At 47.3% G+C, this 23,450-nt stretch overlaps 1 protein-coding gene across 1 annotated transcript in view; it reads left to right on the forward strand.

Moving 5' to 3' along the window:
* GATA4 (GATA binding protein 4) overlaps nucleotides 1-23,450 on the forward strand; it is a 46,059-nt gene that overhangs the window by 18,638 nt on the left and 3,971 nt on the right. The window contains exons 3-6 of the mRNA XM_038396097.2: nucleotides 12,871-13,037; nucleotides 18,854-18,979; nucleotides 22,481-22,568; nucleotides 23,210-23,352. Of these exons, the coding sequence (XP_038252025.1) occupies nucleotides 12,871-13,037; nucleotides 18,854-18,979; nucleotides 22,481-22,568; nucleotides 23,210-23,352 (524 nt within the window). The remainder of the gene's footprint in view (nucleotides 1-12,870; nucleotides 13,038-18,853; nucleotides 18,980-22,480; nucleotides 22,569-23,209; nucleotides 23,353-23,450) is intronic.

Raw genomic sequence — 23,450 nt, forward strand, 5'->3', positions numbered from 1 at the left:
GCTGTTAGCACCGGGGTGGATTTAATCCATACCATCTTAATTCCTTTGTAAAGGAATAATGCACAGCACCCCTCACTCAGTGATCCCAGCTTCAAATGATTTGTCCAGGCTTGTTCCTGGGTCGAGGAACACAGCACCAGAGAGTATTAGAAATCCCATATTTCCTGGCCATCACTCTCTGTACCTCTCACTGCAGATTGGGGTCTTAGGCATTGTTTTGCTGTTTCATCCCTGACCTTAAATCTCTGGACCAAATGACACTTAAGCCAAGGGGAACCTCTGACAGCCCATTTCCATTTATAACATGGACATAATTCAGGGAGGAAAATGGTGCCAATGATGTTTCCTGTTGGATGGAAGAAAAGCATTTCTAGGAACATTGCTGTGAAGCTCACCCCTGCACTCTGATGTCATGGCTCTGACCCCATTTCCTGAGCAGGTCCTGGCAAAGCAGCAATCAGCTTAATCCAGGATTTGTTTTAAAAGCGTGTAAACCTGCAAAACACATTGTATTGGCGGCAAGGATCCTACATGCATGACAGATTAAGAATCATCTTTATAAATAATAAAGATGAAGCTAAATCTATGAGCAGGTTCAGAAACGTCTAGAAAAGTGTTGTAGGTTATGTCTACACTATCACTTATGTCCGTATAACTTATGTCACTCGGGCATGAATTAGCCAGCCTCTGAGTGATGTAAATTACACTAACCTAAGTGCCGGTGTGGACAGCGCTCTCCCGCCGACATAGCTTCTGCCGCTCATTGGGGGAGGATTAATTAATTAATTCACTCTCTTGTCGGCTTAGAGTGGCTAAACTAGAGAACTTATAGCGGCGTACCTGCATTGGTGCAGCTGCACTGCTGTAAGATCGCTAGTGTAGACATGGCCTTAAGGGTAGGGTGTTCCTCAGGACATATAACTGGGGTTGTAAATGTGGAGAAGGATTGATACAGCAGTTACTTGTACACTTAGGACCGTATCTTTCACTGATGTAAATTAGCATAGCGCCATTGTCGGCAATGTATTTATTTCAGAATCTAGCCCTTAGCTGCTTTCCTTTTTCTGTCCAGCTAGATCAAGAGACCTTCATCTGACCATAATTAGCCCTGGAGCCAAGCCGTGAAGTTCAGGTCCAGATCCAAACACAGCCAAAGCTCATAAGGGTTTGGATCTGGTGACCCAGTGCAAAAACTAGGGACTTTTCCAAAGTACTGACCTTTTAGGTTTGTAACCATGGTCAATTCCATGACAATGTTGCCAGCATTTACCCATGACTGCAACTTATGCATGTGAGTAGTCTCACTGAGGGGGTCAGTGGGGCTACTCACCCCTGTCAAATTGCTCATCTGCGTTTGGCCGGGTCTGCTCTTGAAAATAGAACCAGCCTGGCTGTGTTGGCTAGGAATGTGAACAAATTAACCCCTCGCCGACATAGCAAAAAGCCCCAGTGCAGACGCAGTCATACCAGCCAAAATAGTCCCTTTGCTGATACAGATTATTCCCTTTGGGGAACTGGTTTGTGCTAGACTGGCCACAGCACTCTTTTGCTGGAATAAACTGCGTCTCCACTCGGCAGATTTGCCAGGATAGCCCTACCGGTTTATCATTCCTAGCAAGTGTAGGCAAGGCCTAAGTGTTAGCAGGAGCGACACCCAAAGTGGTAACACATGGTCCCTTCCTCCTCCACGCCTTCCCCAAGAGACCCTCCCAAAGAGCACTGCATTCGGAGGAAAGCACCCACGCACCTTTGCCCCTGACATCGGCAGCTGCAGTTTTGCCCAGAATGCCCTGCTGGGAGCACAGCAGGTGTAGACGGTCCTGGTGGGGGAAATGCTGCGGGGCAGCCATGCCACCGCACGCATGAGCAAGGCGAACTGGTTGGACCACTATTCCCAATATTGGACGTGGGAGAGCCATGCTCACGTCCCTGCTCTGCAGGTAGCAGAGCGAGCTGCGATGAAGAACTCTGCTCCGAATCTGGGCAGGCAGGGACGTCCGGCTGGGTCTCCTTCAGGCTGGTGCCCTCACCTCTGAGCTAACACGCAGTTGCTGAAAGGGAGGGTTAAACCTTGAAAGTTGCTGCAAAATGGAATTGTCGTCCTCCAGCCTGCGCTAGCTGTAACTGCTCTGGATACGGTGGTTTAAAAGAGCTCCAGTGTTTGGGGAGTTCCACCCACTTTGTCTCTTCACGCTTCTCTGTCTACATGGATCCATCACCACAGCATCTGAGCACATGGGCGGTGTGTCGATAGGCTGGGGGAGGCTGTGTCTCCCCAAACAGCCTGGCGTGGCCCCACCCATTCTCCTCCCCGAAGTCCCCTCCTGCTTGCCCTTCGCCCCAGCCCAGGCAGGCTGCTCTTTAGGGAGGCTTGGGTGGCCGGGACTTGGGGTGGCTGGGGCCACCTGTTGCTGGGGGATGGGGGTAGAGGCTGCCCGCCCTGTTCTTGGGGAAACTGAAGGCACTGAGGCTGGGAGGGAGGGGGCAATGTGTTGCCCTCCCACCCAGTGCTCCAGGGCAGGGGAGGGGGCGGGCCCTCGGGTGGGGGGGCAGGGCTGGTCGGGGCCTAGCCTCCCGCAACCAGTGGTTCACCCACCGCCCATGTCTGAGCCCCTCACAGACGTTAGTTTATTTTCACAACACTGCTGCAAGACCAGAGGAGTGCTAGTATCCCCATATTAGAGGAGCGGGGGGAAACTGAGTCACAGAGCGATTTAAATGACTTACCCATTAGCAGAAAGGCTCTGGTAGAACCAGACATTGAACTAATGTCTCCTGAATCCCAAACCATCCTGCCCTCTTTAGCACACCATCTTCCAAGTGGATTTCAATGATCTAATCCCCATCACTTGATTGAGTGCTTCATCCTCCATTTTCTGTTGCACCATGGCAATGTCTAGTATTGAAAAGAACTGTGTGTGTGTGTGTGTGTGTGTGTGTGTGTGTGTGTGTACCATTGCCCTCTTCTGGATGTAATCAGTACTGCCCACTTGTGCGTTTGCAGATAAAGTTCAGGTGGCAAAGATCTGTGCTTTGTGGAGCTGGGGATCCAGGTTTTAGGCCGTGAAGTTCAGCATAAGAACTGTGAAGCTTTAGGTAGTCACAGATTTGCTGTAGCATTTTGAAACTTGTGATACTGAGTGAAACAGTGATTTTAAAAAAGCCTCTTATAAAGTGATTTAATGTTAGAACCAGATCATAATCTGAATGTTTTATAAGCAAATATGTAGGTTCTTTTTCTTCTTATCAGACCAAATAAATCACATGCCAGAGTCTGGGTCAGACATATTTCCAACGCAAATGAGTCAAATGACAAAAAAAACCCAACATATTTTCAGGACAGAGGTTCAAACTTTTTTTTTTAAATCATTTGTAACAAAGCCTTTTACATGCGATTTAAATCCCCAGATATTGACAGGGATTCTAATTGACAAGGAACACCACTTTGCAACTGGATCTGCTCGCTCAGACCCCAGGCAGGCCGACTGCAGAATGAGGACAATGTTCATGTTCGCTGGCAATTTTTCAAAACAAAACAAATGGGGCAATAAATCCATGTGATATATTTATAACTATTCCCCTGCTATTCCGAGAATAGCACACAGGCCAGGGGATCACTTATGTTCCATTTATGCTCACAAAAGCATGATGCCCGGGTGTGAATTGTCAAAGTGCCGTCGACTACACAAAGTAAATACATAGAAATAATGGAGAAAAAGGCTACTTTCTTGAGTCACTTTCAGTTCTAATCGCTTTAGGGGCACTTTTTCAGATGGAAGTGGGATTTTCAAATTGACAGTGGCCCTTTAAAAATAAATCCTCCGGACATTTCTGTTGGTCATAAGTCTTGCTGAATTGTATTTTGTGGGTTGCCTGTGGCCCTTTAAATGTTAGTTAAAAAAATAAAATCTAAACAGAAAAGAGTGGAGGAAGGAGGATAGGAATGGAGTCTGATCAGCCATGTTCTGCTGCCCTCATTCCTACTTAAAACAAAAATAATCCTACCACCATGTTCTACTTCCCTGCTCAGAGCTGTGCTGCAGCATTGCTAGAGCAAGTCTGCTCGTAACATTACAGAAATCCCCCTGCTTTCCTATCGGTGAATTCTCCAGCATTACAAGAGCTCCCAGCTTTCCCACCTATCCTCTGGTGTGCTCCGCAGCTCAGCTCTGTAGCATTAGAGGGATGACCCATGCTTCCAACTTCTTGTGATTTTTATCATGTGTTCCATGCTATTTGGTGTTTTTTCTTTAAGCCCCAGCTCCTGGAGTCATGTGATTACGTGAGACTCTCAGCTCTTATTTCAAGAAACAAAGTGAGTCTTGAGCCCTTGTGGTTGCAGTGAAAAGCTTGAAAACATGAACCCAAAGGTTCAGACACAAAAAGGCAAATATAAAGAACTCCAAATGTATTAGTTTTTTAAAAAAAATAATCATGATTTTTAAGCTAATCATGATTTGTGGGGCCTGCTCATAATTTTTGAATGCGATCCTGGAGTGTGCCTGCTTTCCTGGCTGTCCCTGTGCTCTGCTCCCCAGCTCAGATCTCATCTGCAGTATGGCAGGAGTCCCCTGCCTTTCTTAATTCCCTTGTGGAGTATTCTGGGTCTGCTTTTAAATGCACTTAAATGCACAATATGCACTTGTGCAAAGTGAGACTCCTCTAAGAGTCCATCTGGGATGCGTATACACGAGTGTGCCGCTCTCACCTCTTATCATAACAAATTGGTTTAGGAAAGACAGTTTCTCTGGGGGAAGAACTGCTCTCACACTCTGTTTAAAGCCGGTAAGTGCCCGGCTGGGCGTGACGGATGGTGTCTCCTTTGTGGAGGTGCTTCAGTGAACTGACAAGACACTTTTTTAGGGGGAAATGTTGATATTAAATTTCCCTCCATCTGTAAACAAAACTCCAAGGCTGTATTAATGGAAACCTATTTCCACTGGGCAAATCAAAGGGGGTGAAGATAACAGGCAGAAGGGGAGGGTAAGAGCTGTCAGAGTTAAATAAACTGCCTCAAGTATGTCCCATCCAAAATAATACAGTGAGGCTCTTTGTCCCCGTCTAGTGGCTGGCCCATATATAGTAGCTTATAAATCTCCTACTGTGTTTGAGCTAATGGACCTTTTCTCTCTCTCTTAGGTACTTGTATTACTACACTATCTGAGCACCTCACAATCTTTACACAGTTATAGAAGTGTTGTTATCTCCATTGTACTGATGGGAAACTGAGTTACAGAGAGACTAAGTCACTTGCCCAAGGTCATCCAGGAAGTGTGTGATGGAACACAGCATTGAATCCCAGATCCTGGGCTAGTCTCACTAGCCACCCCTGGCTCTAGTTCTTTAGCACATGCTTTTAGATCCAGAGATCTCATGTTCAATCCCCAAAGTCAACCCCTTCAAGGCCCAAAATGAAGGTTTTTTAAACTTAAAAGGATTGGTTTGGGAATGATTGTAAATGTAGCTTCCTGGATTATTATTTGCCTTTATTTCAAAAAAGTCCTTCCTTTAAATAGTAATAGTCTGCCACAATAAAATATGCACTGTGCAATCACCCACCACCACTCAAGACCTCCCGGGGACCACTGACACCCCTGTCACTAGATGTGCATGGGACCTCCTGCCCAACCACTGCACCGAGTCCATTTTGCCTGGGGAGTAGAACCTTACTCTGTGAGCAGTGCTCTTGATATTGGTGGAACCACATGCTGGTAAGGTACCGCTCTCTGAGACCATGGACCCTAAGTGATCTGTATCTTAGCAATGACTTTTCCTTCTAAATCCGCCCCTTCCCCCCCAAAAAAATTGAAAAAATGATGTTAGATCAGTGGTTTTCAACCTGTGGTCCATGGCCCCCTGGGGATCTGCAGACTATGACTAAGATTTCCAAAAGAGTCTGCACCTCCATTTGAAATTTTTTAGGGGTCCGCAAACGGAAAAATGTTGAAAACCATGGAGATAGATTATGGAAGCACACAGAGGCTCCAACCGAGACTGGGGGCTTATTGCATCATACAGGGTAGCGAAAGACATTTCCCAGCCTGACGACGGTGTAGTCTGGCTAAACAATGGCGAAGAGGGGAAAGACTCATCCCAGGTCATGCAGCAGCTCATTGTTCAAGTCAGGACCAGCCCCCAGGTCACCTGGTTCTTGGACCAGCTCCTTAACCACTAGACCATGCTGTTTCATGTTAAAATCTACCCCGGCCCCGAGCAGTTTACACTCTCAAGACCCAGTGCTGAGGTACTGGGAGCCTCCTCTGAGGTGCTGCGGGGTGCCCTTGACTCCTTGAGACCTTGATGGGAATTCAAAGTCTTCAGCACCAGTCAGGTTCAGGCCCAAAGTCAGACCTAACACAATGGCCAAAGAGCAGGGGAAGGGGTTCAGGTGTAACGTGTGATGATGATGATGCAGTGGAGGTGCTGAGTCAGGAAGGCGGGTGGTGGAAGCAGTGAGTTCTGAGAGGCTTCTGTGTTTGTTTCCCACATAAATGGTGGCCCGAACCCTTCCCTGGCAAACGTAATCCCCTCCCAAGCTGCCACTTGCTGTGCTTGGCTCTGGGCAGGGCGTAAATCTCCACAGAAGGACCTGGCGTGAAGGGTAATAAAGAGGTCACATTATAGACCCATAAATCTTTGCTGTCCAGCGGCTCCGTGAAAGGGAAATTGTTGCCCTGAGTGTGACTGGAGGAGCCCTTCCCTCCGCTCCCATTGTTCTGGCTCCCTGCGGGAGCTGTTCAGGCAATTTGCTCCCTGAATAAATGTTTCCTTTCCAGGCTGCTAGTACAAGGTTGGGGGGAAGAATAAGTGTCAAAAGGGCTCATAATGACTGGATTTAAAGCCATGGAAGCACTTACTCAGGCGCCTTCCACAGGGAGCCTCCAGAGGCTGACGCTACTTAATCTTCGTTATTAATGAAAAGGCAAAACTGAATGAGCAGAACACGGGAAAAACCAAACCAGACCAAATCTGTGTGGCGCCGCAACCCTGGTGTCCTGGCGAACCTGGCTGTCCAGTCAGCGAGCACAGGTTCTGAGCATGGTGAATAGGCTTTTCTCTGGCACACAGTAGTGTCTGAGCAGATCTCTCCAACGCTGATGGCTATCTCCTCACAAGCAGCCCCGCTAAGAGTGGAGGTATTATCCCCATTGGGGAGGGGGCGAGCACTGAGGCAGAAAAAGTTGAAGGCCCAACTCTTCACAGAGGGCTTCATATAGATCATCAGGCCAGAAGGGAGCATGATGATCATCGAGTCTGACCTGCTGCAGAGCACAGAACAAAGGACTCCATCCAGCCTTTCCTCCAATGTCCCTGGGCAGAGCAAGAGGGGCACTGGGAGGAACTGAGAGCAGAGATGCGGCCAAGGGCGCTGTCACAGTATGTAGGGCCTGGAGGGGAAGGAGACAAAGCTTTGTTCAATGTGATAAGAACCGGGAAGCCAGTAAAGAGCTCCCACAGAGGGAAGGGGTAACGAGGCTGGAGTCGTTAAGAAGTTTAGCTGATCGCCATGTTTGGGATCGGGAAGGAATTTTCCTCCGGGGCAGATTGGAAGAGGCCCTGGAGGTTTTTCGCCTTCCTCTGTAGCATGGGGCACGGGTCACTTGCCGGAGGATTCTCTGCTCCTTGAAGTCTTTAAATCATGATTTGAGGACTTCAATAGCTCAGACATAGGTGAGGTTTTTCATAGGAGTGGGTGGGTGAGATTCTGTGGCCTGCGTTGTGCAGGAGGTCAGACTAGATGATCATCATCGTCCCTTCTGACCTTAGTATCTATGTGTCTAAGTTAGGTGCTCGTTCTTTTGTAGATTCATGGATTGTTATGGGCAGAAGGATCCATTATGGTATCCAGCCTGTCCCCAGTACAACACAAGCCAGAGAACTCCAAACACTCATTCCTGCATCAAGCTCAGCTGGATGTGGTTGAATTAGGCCTTGTTTATAAAGACATCCATTCTCTTGCCTTCTAATTCACCACTACAGAGAGGATAAGGGGACAGTGCCAAAGACTAAACTACACATATCAGAGCTCAAGTCTCCTGTTCTACTCAGTTTATATTGTGTGAAGAAGTCCTCCTAGGGAGCATTCCTGTTAAAAGGATTTCAGCAACATAAAGTATGCCCTGGAGAAGAAGGAGGCTTTCTTCCTGATGAGGAACATTAGCAGTCTCTCCTCAGACAGGTCTGTAGTGATGTATGAGATTGTAATGAGATTACACCTTGCAAACTTCATCTTCAACTCCTGGCTCCGCATTTCCTCCATCATGGGCAGTGTGATCTTGTCACACTCACCTTGGAGATCAGCATGCTGGGGATATTATTGCTGATAGAGACATCTGCATGCCCCCAAAACAGCTGGGTAATATTAATGATCTGATTTTCAAAAGTAACGAACATCTGCAACTGCCATTAAAGTCACTAGGAGCTATGGATGATCAGCATTCTGAGACACCGAAACAATGGGTTTAGGTGTAGAGCTGAATGGGAAATGGTTTGGGATTTTTTCTCCCCGAGGAAGATTTAGATGAAAACAAAACATGTTTGTCAAAATTTTCAGTGGAAAATTTCAATTTTTCATCAAACTGAAAATCTCCAAAATGAACATATTCAGCCAAAAATTAATGGAAACTGAAAATGTTTTGGTTTTCTGGTGAGAAATTGAATTCTTTTGTGGCGAGCAGACAGGAGGGAATGAAAAACTTCAGTGAGGGGAAAAGAAAGGTGGAAAACCAGCTGAGCAAGGGTGGAGTGAGAAATGAATACAGAGAAGATGGGGACTAGGAAGGGAGAGAATCTCGTGAAAAGAAGTTTCCACAAGTTGTGTCTGACAATAGACCTCAGGCCGATAGTAATGAGGGACACTTGACTGTAGAGCTGGATGGAAAATGTTGGTTTTTTCCTCCAGAAAATTCTGACCAAAATGATTAAAAAAAATTTGTTGTCAAAGATTTTAGCAGAAAATGTTGACTTTTTCTCAGAAAACCAAAACCCTGAAAATTTGGTTTTCAGCCAGTTTCCCCCCCACCCCGCAGTTTTGGCTGAAAACAAACAAACAAAAAAGTCCTCAGACAAAATCTTTTGACTTTTGGCCAAAAACTTTCAATTTTTTGATTAAAAAATAATTAGTAATTTCTAGGACAGCAGACACTTCCCATGCACACTTTCATTGTGTTGAAAACATAAGTTTTCCACTGGAAAAAGTTTTGAGTTTCAATTTTAGAGCAGCCCGATTTTACCAATTGTTTTTTTGGAACGTGTTGAAAATGTACTATTGAAACTTGTTTTCAAAGCAAATTGGCTTTTTGACAAAATAAAACTTTGGGTGCAAATATTTTAATTTCTTTTGAAAATTTTGGGGCTTTCATTGAAACCCCCCCAAAAATCAGAGGAAATTTTTTATTTGTACATTGAAATTTTTGATTTTGTTCAGATTTTTCACAGGAAGGACTTGTTTCCTAACCAGCTGCACTACTGCCTTTCCTTTTCAAACGACACTTTTTGATCTATGGTTTGGTTGAGACTCAAATAATTGTAAGGAGATAAGGAAGGCGTTATAATCACAATATTGGCAGGAATGAGGAAGGCGTTATAATAATCACAATATTGCCAGGATGAGCAGGGATGGTGTCCCTAGCCTCTGTTAGCCAGAAGCTGGGAATGGGTGACAGGGGATGGGTCACTTGATGATCACCTGTTCTGTTCATTCCCTCTGGGGCACCTGGCATTGGCCACTGTCGACAGATAGGATACTGGGCTAGATGGACCTTTGGTTTGACCCAGTGTGGCTGTTTTTATGTTCTTATGGCTACCCTGTGCATTCCATAATCATGAGTCAGGCCTAGAAAATGATGAGATTGGCATAAAAATCATGATGGTTTTTAAAAGATGCTTCTTTTTCTCTGTCTTCTGGTTTCTGGGCCTTTAAGTGCATTCGCTTCACATTTTCAAGCTTTTCTGCACAAGCATGTGGGTTAGAATCTTTCTATTTTTTTCCAAAGGACTGATGAGATTCTTAGCTAATGACATGTCTCCAGGAGTTGGGGATTGAAATAAAACACCAAATTTCACAAGACTCAAAATGAAATTGCAAAATCCGTAATGCTCTCAAGCATCCAAAGCCTACTGAAATCCCCGGAACGACGTCTGTTGATTTTTCATGTGCTTTGGATCAGGTCTTTACGGTAAAATCTCATTTGCCCCTGACTTCAGTGTAGACATTGCAACCGGGATCTGCAGTGAAAGGAGTCGGGACACCAACGAATCTGCTGTGGGCGTGAAGTGGGAAACAGGTTCCCCTGATCAAAACTGTTAGTCTCAATGGGCTTGGCTCTGAGCTGTCTGTGGAGAGATCTGTTAGGGTCCCAGAAATCACGCCGCTATAACAAAGCCCAGGTCGCATGGCAGGGTTCCTAGGATCTGCAGTACAGTGTTGAACAGGTCACTTCTTCAGCAGCTTCTGTTTGGCATGGCCTAAGCCTGAACAGCTTCCAAAAATGTGCTTTTATCAACACTGGCCTGGCCGTTATGTATATTCTGTCCCCTTACTGTGGTACACACCATGTAAAGTGTTTCGTCCTGAGAAACCCCAGAAGGCTGACACCTCCAAGGGTGGCTGAGATGTGTGTTGCAAACTCAGGACACACTGAGCTGCACTGTTTTCCCCCCCCCCCATCTCCTTTTTTTGTTATCATTCTTTCGTGGCACAAGGAACAAATGCTTCAACTGAATTCTACGGGCTCTACGTAGTTTCTTTGTTTAGACTGAGAGTCAAGCAATCTCGTTCCTTCGGTTATAATCGGGGAAGCGAGTCTGCAGGAATGATTTTGTAACAACTCCCCCACCCCTCATGTCATCAGCTGGGACTGCACCAAAGCAGTGTGAAAGAGGATAGTCCGCTCACTAAAGGATAACTCCGCAAACTGACAGTGGTCATAGGCTGTTATCCTCTGTCTGGGTTAACATCAGGGATGCATTGCAGTCTCGGAGGTTTAGATATTTATGGCCCATGGATGCTCTCATCAGGGTGTTCTCATTTTACCAAGTCAAAGGGAATTGTGCTGCGTTTGTCCATGATTTCAATGGAATTGCACTTCTTTATGCTAAGGATGGGTTTGCACTGTTTCTTGTTATCTGCACATGTACCTCTCTAGTTCCCCTCTATGCCTGATCCAAGAACAGGGTGACCAGACGTCCCAATATTACCAGGACTGTCCTGATAATAGGGGCTTTGTCTTATATGCAACTATGTCCCTCCATTCCTTCCAAAAAGTGCCCTGATTTTTCACACTTGCTATTTGTGACTGTATCCAAGGATGAGTTTCAGAGTAGACATGGATCTGTTAGACCCACTAGCTACAAAGCCCGTCTTTTGAGCTCTAGCTGAATTTAACTCTGGAGAGCTCCATTCAAATAGCAGGACATGCCCACTGGTGTAACCGCTGTAATTGTGGTCAGCTGTAGAGATTGAACTGGGGGACTTCATTCTGGAGCTGAAAGCTTTTGTCTCGAGCTCACACTAAAGAGCTCTGACAGATGCTGCTCCTCTGTGGATTAGGCCCAGAGTGGAATGTGTAACACACGTAGCCCAGCACTGCAAGCTTAACCTGCGATCTGAAAATCGGGATGTGATCCATCTCTTACTCCATTATCAGAGCGATGATTTTATGCACTAAGCATGTAACTGCCAAGGCAGAATAGAGTTCAGCTTACTCTCCCATAGCTGTCTTAGGGCTTCAGTGCTTGAGGAAGAGTCTCTTTAGCATCTCCAAATTCCCAGGAACGTATTTTGTAAGCAGACGTCATGGGCCAGATTTGTCCATGTGGGTACTTCTGTGAAACTGGCTAAAAAGCGCCCTGTGCAGTACACTGGCCTAATGCATGTGATCATGTCGCCCTCTAGTGGCTCACCCCAGTCACGCTAGCAGCCTGCTCTTTTCTTGTCCTTGGAGAAGGTCTCCTTTTACTCCAAGTGGTAGAGGCCTGTTTTTCTATGCTGCGAGTCATAGGATCGATTCCTGATGAGGAGTGTGGTGTCCACAGACAGATAGTGTGTTACCTGGGTATCCATGGTGCATGTGGATCTAGTGCTTGCATGCAGAGCTAGATGTTTGCTTGTGCAAGTGTCTTCCTGATTTACATGTGACAGTGAGGACTTTGCACCCTCAATAAGTGCATGTTGTTTTCATGTGTAGCCTTGATGAGCCCAGTCCAGCATCCATGGGATTCTTTACATTGACTTCAGGGCGCTTTAGATCTGGGCCTGCATGAACAGCGTGGTTTTGATGAAAAGAGAGGGCCCCAGTTTGCACCTCAAAAGGTAGTTTTACAGCCCTCACCACTGTATTACTGTGGTTTTCAACCTGTGGTCTGTGGGCCCCTGGGGGTACACAGATTATTTTTAAGATTTCCAAAGGGGTCCACACCTCCATTTGAAAATTTTTAGGGGTCTGCAAACGAAAAAAGGTTGAAGACCACTAGACTAGTCTCTGAGAGGCTCCTAATCATTATAGGGTTTTATCCTCACAACACCCTGTGAGGTGGGGAAGTATTATCCTCATTTGATAGAAGAGGCACAGAGTAGATTAAGTAACTTGTCCAAGGCGCTAGAGAATACGTGTAGCAGAGGCAGGACTCCTGAATCCCAAGCCAGTGGCCTAGCCACTTGGCCAGTCTGCCTTTAATAAGACCTGCCTTTCCTAAAGAAAGTTGTAACCCAACTCTTCCCTCCCCTCCCCCTTCGTTTTTCTGCTCTCTGCAGATAGCCAGGTACTGCTTGAGTATTTAGGACCAAGAGTGGAGAGTTTTAAAAATGTTTTATTTAACTGAATTTGTCCACCCTCTTTTTTTTTGTTTTGTTTACTGTCATGCCTGCAGAGTTCTTTGACGACTACTCTGAGGGGCGAGAATGCGTCAACTGTGGAGCCATGTCCACCCCACTCTGGAGGAGAGACGGCACGGGCCACTACCTGTGCAACGCATGCGGGCTCTACCACAAGATGAACGGCATCAACCGACCGCTGATCAAACCCCAGAGGCGGCTGGTAAGGAAAGGCGTGGGCCACTCGCCTGCAGCCTGCGCACAACTACACAATAGAGTCCAGAACAGGAAACACTCACTCAATCCAAGCTGCCCAGAGGCGCCTGGGCACTCTGCAATGATGAGGCTTAGAATCCTAGGCAAAAGTTGGGAGATCATCTGGTGTCTCCCAGCAGCATCCTGGGCCTCTCTCTGTGCCTCCAAAATAGCATCCTGGCTTCAGCTGAGTTGTCTGTGCCTGCAAAACTCTGTGATCTGTTGTACTGGCTGCATTGGCTCCTCAATGGAGGTGCCATGGCAAATGATGAAAAGGACTGTGGGACACATGGGAGACCCTAAGTGCCTGCCTGCTGCTCACAGCTGAGCAGAAGACTCAGCCCTTGGGTTTACAGGGTCCTACACAAAATAACATCTACAGAGCTCTGCCCTTGACCCCCAGCTCCCTTTCCACCTCCAGCCTGGTCCCCTCCATCTCTCTCTACATTTCTATTCACATTTACGTACCTGTGATGCCCATCCCTTGGCTACCTCCTGCCTGCCTGTGACCTCCCTCAGCCTCTGGTGACCCCACCATCTCCATAGCCTCTGGTGGCTTCCTGTCTGAGCAAGCCAGGAGGTATAACTGAAATGCTGGGGATGGGAAAAGGAGTGAGACAATTTGGTATCATGACAGACCATGGATAGGGAATCAGGCAGGGGCTTCTGGCTGGTAGGTTAGGTGAATCTATCTCTCTGTGTCTCTATACCATGCTTATTCCCATGGGATCTGTTCACCTGTCTCTGGGGAAGGGCACCCTGCAGCTTCATCGGGCACATCTGTTGGAGAGGAGGTGGAGAGAGAGATTTGTGCCTGGCCTTGCTGGTGAGAGACCACCGTCCCCACACTGTTGCAGCTGGTGTGGATGCTCTATGCCCTACGTGATGTACTTTGAGCAGGGGTTGGACTAGATGACCTCCTGAGGTCCCTTCCAACCCTAACCTTCTATGATTCTATGTCCTGGGGAACGGCCTGCTTAGCCCAAGCCCATTTATCCCCTGGACACCCAAGACTCTGCCACAATCCTCTAGCAGCAAGGAGCCAGCTGAAAGGCTCGCTGTAACACCCCATCCCGCCTCCATGCCAGGAGGAGGGGACGTTGTCCATGTGCGGTCTCCAACCCCACCTCCTCCCCTGTATCCCATACGTGTCTGAGCTTCAAGGTGCAAAAATCACGCTACTGCCTGGGTTTCATAGATTCATAGATACTAAGGTCAGAAGGGACCACTCTGATCATCTAGTCCGACCTCCTGCACAGCGCAGGCCACAGAATGTCACCCACCACTCCTATGAAAAACCTCACCCATGTCTGAGCTATTGAAGTCCTCAAATCATGGTTCAAAACTTCAAGGAGCAGAGAAGCCTCCCTCCAGTCAACCATGCCCCATGCTACAGAGGAAGGCAAAAAAACCTCCAGGGCCTCTCCAATCTGCCCTGGAGGAAAACTCCCTCCCGACCCCAAACATGGCAATCAGCCAAACCCTGAGCACATGGGCAAGATTCACCAGCCAGATACCCAGGAAAGAATTTTCTATAGTAAATCGATCGTTTCTTTGGCTTTGCCTTCTGCGGCTGATGCTCAGCTGGCCATAATCTGCTGGCGCTGGCGCCCTCTGCTGGCTAGAGTGCTTCATAGTGATGTGCTCCTGGTTTGTCCTCCCAAAGTCACTTGAGCTGTTCCGTGCTTTGCTAGGCCCTAGGCTGGCTTGAAAGAGCGCTAGGGTTTGTAAGGAACCGGTGCACTTTGCACCTGGCAGAGGTGCTCGCTCAGCAGGCCTTTGGGGCACGTGACATCAGGAGCTGCTAGTTCCCCTCGGAAACTGACTCTTCTCCAGAGTCAACCCAGCCTGAATTTGTTGCAGTTCTGGGGACGCTTCAAAGCTCCCCAGTGTTTGGGGAGGGCTGAGGTGGCTGGGATGGGGTTTCTTCTATGAATTTGTGCGTGGGAGGAGATATTGAATTGCTTTGTAATAGGGTTTGGCCCCAAATCCCCATTTGCTGCTTCAGTTCTGCCGTATATTTTTAAGAGAGAGCGAGGGAAGCTTAGCGCCTGGGGCAGGTGCCCAGTGTGTATGCCTAGGTAACCCATTGATGAGTGTTGTGGGTCCCTTGCTGGGCCCAATCCACAGTGGCTATGTGTCTGGTACAGCCCATGGTTGCAGAGAGTGATGCTTTAGCTCAGGATGTCCTGGTTTCAATCCCTGGTCTTGGCGAAGATGGTGGCAGGCGTACGTATTCGGATAAATACGTTCACTACAAAAAGATGCGTGTTAAAAATCAACTGACTCTGTAAAGCCATTCCCTCGTCTCAGTGTGTGCCAGCTCAGACATTGCCACGTGATAACTGCTCATCTTTCCACAGTGCCTGCAGTGTTTGTGTTTTGAGCCAGTGTAGAAACATCTCCCCATGTGTCTGCAGGATCTTCTCCCCAGCGTGCAGACACACACAGTGTTTACCTGCGTTGCATGGTCTCTCCACGGCTCTCACTCCACTGATGGATGTTAATGAACGTAGCCATGGTTTCCCAAAGGGTGTGGGGTCACATCCCAAAGGACTAGCAGGGCTGGGGTGCACAGAAGATGTCTACAGTAAGGTGGATGGGCCCCGGGTGAGGTTGTAGGGAGAGAGGACTGATTCCTGAAGGGGAGCTCAGTGTTCCAAACCTTGGGAAAGACTGAATTAAACGTCATCCCACCCTTGTGGGGTAGGTGTTCTTATCCTCATTTCACAGCTGGTGTAAACAAGCCAGAGAGAGAGGACATGATGACACTGCAAATCACTGGGAGACGTGGGACTGGAATCCAGATTCCTGAGTCCTAACGCTGTGCTGTCACCACTGGGGGCACGGATCAGCGGCCACGTCGCGCTCCCCCGTCAGAACCTGGCCCGAGCCGGGGAAGCTAGCGATCCAAGCCCTGGACCAAATTCAGTGATGAATCCTGGTCATGTGTCAACTGAGGCACGTTGTGCATACGCTAAGAAGAAGACCGCTAGACCGCATGCATGTACACAAGCTAACTAAGCTGCTTTGCTCTACAAAATTGGGTGGCAACTTCAGGCCAGTGGACTTTCTTGTGTTTCAGTATTTCCCCATTCAAGTACGACAAGAACAGTCTTTCTCATGTGGTTTCAGCACATTAGTTTCCAGTCTTCCCATGCTCCCTGTTAATCAGGAAGTGCAAAGGGCTGTGCTAAAATCTGAAATAAACAACCCAATGCACACAGATTTTTCCCCATCCTCTAAAAGGCTGTGGGACAGGCTGGCTTTTATTGAACCTGTGCTGATCCCTTCATTTCTAGATTGACTTGCTGAAGCAGCAGCAGTAGTTTGGATCTGGGTTTTGAACACCCTGCCGTCGGGATGAGTTTGGATCCCAGTTTTGCTTCCGCCCATTCGGTCCCTGATCCAGGTTTCAGTTTAGGACGCCCACAAATTCTGGGTGTGTTCGGCTACATGGTTTTGTTCCAGGCCTACATATAGCAAAGGAGGCTCAGCAAGTGAAATTCACAGCAGTTGTACTAGGTCAGAGCCAGGTTCCCCGACCTTCATGTCACAATGCCAGTAAGTGCAAACAGGGAGGTAAACAAAGGGCAGCCATATTGCCATCTGCAGAAAAGGCAAGACAAGGAAATGGCAGCCATATGGGCAAACCTGACAAGAATAGAAGATACCGTTTTGTGGGTTACAGACTCTGGACAGTTAAAAATGAAGCAAGAGGGAGAAGCAGGGGCTTGTTTCATAGCATTTTACATGCTGACCATTTTGTCTGATGCACTAGGGATTGAACTGGGGACTTCCAGAGTTAAATACACAAGTAGCAACACCTGGAGCTAAAGCTTCATAAGCAGGTCTCTAACAGCCACCTACCCTCTGTGGATCAGGCCCAGCAGGGGACCAGTTGCACATACTGACAGATGCTTACATGTTTTCATCACAATTTCCAGAATGAGTCTTTCCTGGATTTTAAATATTGGTTGTTGGGGGTTTTTTTGTTTTTTGTTTTCTTTTTTTAAGGAAAATATGTTTGAAAAACCTCACATGTGGAAGCCTCTGCTCTGATCATTTATTTGATGTCAAAAGAGGGTCAGGAGCTGTACAGGTTAGAAGGCAAGAGCCCAGCCCAGGAGAGCTTACATTATACACCACTGAAATCAAGGGGTCTTTGCCATTGACTTTAGTGGCAGCAGGATCATAATTTCCTCGCAGAAGAAATCCAGTCCAGGCAGCCCAGCAGGAGCCTCCGTCTTGTGTTTTGCTAGAGACTCTAAGTGGCAGACTGCTTCAGCACTGGATTTTTTTTTCCCAATTAAAAACAAAATCAAAATCCATCCATTTGGATCTCCTGACCAACCCTACAATAATAAAGCAATGTGACCAGGTGGTGGACAGGCAGCAGGATGGGGAGGAAGGAGAGTTACACTTCCATACACAGTTATTATAAGGAACACAGTAATGATGGCAGGACATCTCAACAATGTCCCTTTAAACACATGCATCTAGGGATGGCCCCCGCAAGCCAAACATCCAGGTCTAAACACTCTCTAATATAGGGGGTGGTTGCGTTAGGATCAGGATCTTTATTTCCCAGCTGGCCTCTCTTGCTGTGATGGAACAAACCAAAAGCCTGGATCAAAAACGCCACCAAATTTCATAGCACTCAAAACCTGGCTCCAGATTTGATAGCTTGGGCCCAGTTCCAGACTCAGCCTTTGTCAGGCGGAGTCTCACTTGAAGTTGGAAACAAATTAGATTTTCCTGCTTCGGCTTTGACCATTGTCAAATCTCCCTTCACTTACAGAGGAGGTGCGAGTGTTGGTAGGAGGATCCAGGAGCCCGTGGGTCTCTGCCCACTTGTGTCACTGACCCTGTTGGCTGGCTTGGCTCATCGTTGTCTGGCCAGAGCAGGAGGCAGTGCTTAGTGTGCTGCCTCAAGACCATGGTGGGGACTTAATGGTGACCGAGAGTCACGGTTCTGGGGGCAGGCAGAAGGGGGGGGGCAAGCAGGGGCACCCCCCCAATAATCAGCAGGGGCACAGAACTCCTCTGGCTCCAGCGCTGGGGCAGGGAGGGTGAGCTCCTCTGGCTGCAGGGGACACAAAATGTGCCCCCCCCCAAAGCCATCACATTTTTATTCCTGTGTACGCCCCTGCACGGCACACTCCAGGGGAGAAGTAAGCCATGCCAGCCTAGTACCTAGTGTATCTTGCTTCCCGCTCTGTGCCATTTCAGCTGGCTGGCATGTTGAGTGGGCAGGGCTGGAGCAAAGGCTCTACCCATTTTCTACTCCTGCCTGCACACGCCCTGCCCACCTGCATGGGAAGTGAATTAGCAGCTGCTCCTTCCCACCCTGCCCCGCTCATGCAGGGTCTGGTGATGTGGGTCTCCTATGCAGGGAAGTACTATATTCTGTCATGCCCCGTTTCTCACCCGCAGGGCTGCACAACTGGGCTAATGGTTAAGCCCGGTGTGACTTTGGGCAAATCACTTTACCCCGCTGTGCCTTGGTTTATAAATCTGTAACATGGGTACAGACCCACTGACCTTACTGCCAGCGGTGTTGTGACTCTAAATCTGTATAAAGTCTGTAACATGCACTGAGATTCTTCAGTGCTAGTTACTGTCCATCGTACAAAATATTATCAGTACAGCCACAAACCCCTGCAATAGTTGCCATGTATCAGGGAAAGCTGGATGGGGTCTGCTCCGACCTAGAAACTGCTCGTGCAAACGGTAATGCTAGCGACTTGTTGACATTGCTGTTGCTTTTGTCTCTTGCTGCAGTCTGCCTCCCGCCGCGTTGGGCTCTCTTGTGCTAACTGTCACACGACCACGACCACGCTGTGGCGCAGAAACGCTGAAGGCGAGCCAGTCTGTAACGCCTGCGGACTGTATATGAAGCTCCATGGGGTAATGACAATGAGACACTGAGAACAAATAACCCGGGCCAGATGTGTAGTCAGGTTGCTTAATGCATGGCTGGAGGGCACTCAGCTAGCATGGTGGTGAGGGTGGTGTGAGAACCTGTGTAAAATAGACTTGTGTGCCCGCTCTTTAGACTAGAGATGGACTGTTTACACTCACTGGATGTGAGACAGGGTTAGTTCAAGTAGTGCCAGGTGGGAATCTGCTTTATTTTATACCGTCTTACTTTCTTCTGTTGGCTGATCTCCCCTCTACAACCCCAGTCTCTGGCCCCTGCAACACATGGATCACACTCACTGAAAATGCTTTAGCAGGGTGATTTAGCATGGTGTAACTTACCCTGCCATTTACGCCCTCCAGACAAAGGCATAACACGATCTAACGGCTGGAAGGTGAAGCTGACAAATGCAGACTAAAAATGAAGGGCCTGTTTTTAACAGTGAGCGGAATCAGCCATTGGAACAACTTACCAAGGGTGGGGTGGATTCACCATCATTGTCAATCTTTAAAACCAAATTGGATGTTTGTCTCCCAAATACGTACTCTTGTTCAAACAGGAATTAATTCGGGGAAGTCCTGTGATCTGGGCTATGTGGGAGGTCAGCCTAGATGATCACAATGGTTCTCTCTAGCCTTAGAATCCGTGAATCTAAGAAAGTTGTATAATGTAATAACCCTTCTCTCGATCGTAGTCTTGTCATGGTGACAGGAATTGGCTATGTTTGAGAGGGTCCCACAACTGCTAGGACCAGCCTGATGGCTAATAAGCCTGAAGAGTCTGTTTGAATGAGATCTGGGCAAGTCACACAGGCCCCATGGCCCATCTGAATTTTAAGGTGTTACGAGCCAGTTCCACACTCCTGCTCCCCACTGAAGTCAGGAACAAACTCCCTTCACAAACTCACTACCGTGGTGTAGGATGAGGCTCTATATTTCGAAAGCCAGATGTGGACACAGATATGTACAATGCCCAGGCAGTCCTAGTCGTGAACCACTGTGTATCCACCTCTCGCTCCCTGCTCCAGGTGAAGGCAAATTAGGGAAGATTGTCCCCGCTCTTTGCGGCCTAAGTGATCAGAGTGACCCCTTCTGACCTTAAAATCTGTGAATCTTCTCTGTGTCCAATGAGACACAGTGAAAACAAACAGCAAACCCTCACTGGCTGAACTGCAAACCCGAACCGCTCTTCCCATGGCTGATCACAGGGGTGGGGGTTTGTTGGTTTTAGACACAAATTAATTTATGCCGTTAATGATCTCCGTTCCCTGAGAGTGTATGCTGTAGTGTTCGTTTACAGATGGGCATAGGCCAAAGAGTAACGGCTGGGCTCTACTTAAAATTAGGGCTGTGAAAAGTTTTGTGTCCTGAGTGCCGTGGCTGGGTCAACCTAACTCCGGTGTAGACACAACTAGGTCGATGGAAGAATTCTTCCATTGTCCTCGCTAAAGCCTCATGGAGAGGTGGATTAACTACACGGATGGAAACCCCCTTTCCGTCAATGTAGGAGTCACTTTGTTACCCCCTGCCTCCGGTGAGAGAGAGAGAGTTGCCTGTGCTTAGCTGGGTGTCAGAGGACACAGCCAGCCTGGTAGCTATGCAAACAACCTCCTCTGGGCTCAGCCAGCCCTTACTTTGCCTTGCAGGTTAACAATAGGTGCAGGCCAGTCCTCGAACCCCTTTGAAGCATCCCCTGTTGTAGCCAGCCCTTTCTCCATTGAATGCCACAGAAATACCCTGTCTGCTGTGCCTAAGGGAACAGTGCACACACTGGCTTGTATGAGTCAACTCAGGATCAGCACCTAGCTTTCTATGACAACACTTAGATATATTTATAGTGAAATCAAGGATAAGTTTATTACCAAAGATTCAAGAGCTAGTGAGTGAGGAGAATGAAAACAAAAAGGTTCCGTATAAAACAAAATCACAACACGCTTTATAGAGACTAAGCTTAACTGGCTACTTCCTCTCTAAAGGAGTCTTATTTCTCCCAAAATCTATTGCATCTTCCAGCAAGGTGGGCAAAGATCCCGTTTTCATGAATGTAAACACACTGTCCATTTACTTCCAAGGTGCAGGATGAAGGGGTATCTTTTTGCCTTCTACTTATATCCCCAGAGTTCATTGTCTGTGCTCTGAGTCAGGATAAACCCTATGGTTTATTCTCCTGTGTGCTACTGTCCTCTTGATTTCACATCCCCATGTGTGGTGGTTGTGTTAGCTTACAATGCTTAATTTACATGCTGAGGCAGGGACAGGTGCATAAACATCTTGTGTCTGACAGAAAACCTGTTTGTCCAATCGGCCTTGACACAGACTTTAAAACCCATTTTCAGTATACACACCTGATTCCTTACAGCATATCTGATCATGCCTTTCACAACAATATTAGTGACCAGTAAAAAGAACGAGGAATCCTTGTGGCACCTTAGAGACTAACAAATTTATTTGGACATAAGCTTTCGTGGGTTAAACCATCAGATGTATCTGATGAAGTGGGTTTAATCCACGAAAGCTTATGCCCAAATAAATTTGTTAGTCTCTAAAGTGCCACAAGTACTCGTTCTTTTTGCTGATACAGACTAACATGGCTACCCCTCTGAAATTAACGACCAGTGTGACCCTGGCTTTCATTTAAGACCTCACCTGATAGCCTTTGGTGAACCAGAATGGACAGACCAGGATCAGAATTTTCTTGTAGCCCCCTTGCCCGTTGGAATTGAGGGGTTTTGGGGTCACAGATGTAACCAGCACCTGTGGCTGGAAATCAAAGCCAGACAAATTCAAGTTAGAAATAAGGCATAATTTTTAATAGTGCAGGTGGTTAACCAATGGAACAAATTAGCAAGGGAAGTGGTAGATTCTCCATCTCTTGAAGTCTTCAGAGGAAGAGTGGATACCTTTCCATAAGGTATGTGCTAGGCTTGGTCTGCACTTAAAGCTTACACTGGCATACCTATGTTGGTCAACGTGTGAACTCACCCCCTTTCTTCCCCCCACTGTAGATGCAGGGATGCTGTCAGAAGAGTACTTCTGTCAGCCAAGATAACTTCGTTCAGGGACGTGGTGTTCCTACCCTGGCAGAAAAACTTCTGTCAGCATATGCTGCATCTGAGCTATGTCAAAATAGGCTTTGTAGTGTAGAAATAGATTTAGTCATGATAAAATTCTCTGGCCTGAGTTATACAGGAGGTCTGAGTAGAAGATCTGATAATCCCTTCTGGCTTTATAATTGGTGACTCAAAGCCCTGGATGCAAACACACTGTTATTTCCAAAAAATTCAGATGCAGATCTGGAGCCAAACTTTGCAGCCAGGGCCTGTCTCTAGTCTCAATTCAGTCACTGCTGGTCAGTAACTTTTGGCTTCATGTCTTTTTAGTTAAATCTACTGATTACCTGAAATCCTAGGAGGCAGAGATGTAATCCCAGTACATTAGGTTGTATTACGTACATACTGAAAATAGCATGCTTTGCATTTGGGTTCCTAGGTCCCAAGGCCTTTAGCAATGAGAAAAGAGGGGATTCAAACAAGGAAACGTAAGCCGAAGAACCTTAACAAATCCAAGACACCAGCAGGTGAGCGTTAAATAAGATGTGTGTGTGCGTAGGAGGTGCATAGTATCAGAAACTCATCCTTTAGAACTAAATTAACAATTCTGCCCTCTGAACCAGACATCCCCAGATTTAGCAAACAGGTAGCTGATCACTATTGGACTGCTGTTTGGTGACCTATGTGAAATGAGTGCGCTTGGTCCGGTTCCCAGTGGACAGGCATCCCCATCATCACTGGTACTAATTAGCACCTGTAATGTCCTGGTGACATCCCTTCCAGGTTCCCAACCAGGGCTATGGAACAACCACAGAAGCCACTTCCCCCAGAGAATCATTCGGAGGTTTTACACCAAGCTCTGTTTATGCTGACACAGGACTTTGGGAGATTTTCCATCCTGCCCTGCCAGGGATTAAGAGTACATGGAATGAGAGGCAGGAACACTGTAAGTGGGGGGACAAGGGTAATTTACCAAACAAGGAAATCTCCCAACATCCTTTTCTTTTTCTCTCGAAACCTGGTTAAGATTTTTGAAGGTCTCTCAATGGCAGCAAAACCCTGCCTACGAACAGAGTTCTCTTTCCCCAAACCACAAATGCTTTGCTGTGTTTTTTGTACTTAAAGCTCCTCTGGTGGGAAGCCTGGTTTAACTGCTGTTTTCTCCTAGGACCGTCCAGTAGTGAGAGTCTTACCCCCACCACCAGCTCCACCAGTAACACCAACACCACCACCAACACCGAGGAAATGCGCCCCATAAAGACGGAACCGGGGCTTTCATCTCATTATGGGCACCCAAGCCCTATTTCTCAGGTAATGAAGCAGGAAAGATCAAGAGATATGACAAAGGTGTGAACTTTAATATAGGTAACTTCAGGAGAAAAGACATCCTCAGAACCTTCTTTGAAGGC

This window comes from Dermochelys coriacea, chromosome 3, assembly GCF_009764565.3.
Source record: "Dermochelys coriacea isolate rDerCor1 chromosome 3, rDerCor1.pri.v4, whole genome shotgun sequence".
NCBI classification, from domain to species: Eukaryota; Metazoa; Chordata; order Testudines; family Dermochelyidae; genus Dermochelys; species Dermochelys coriacea.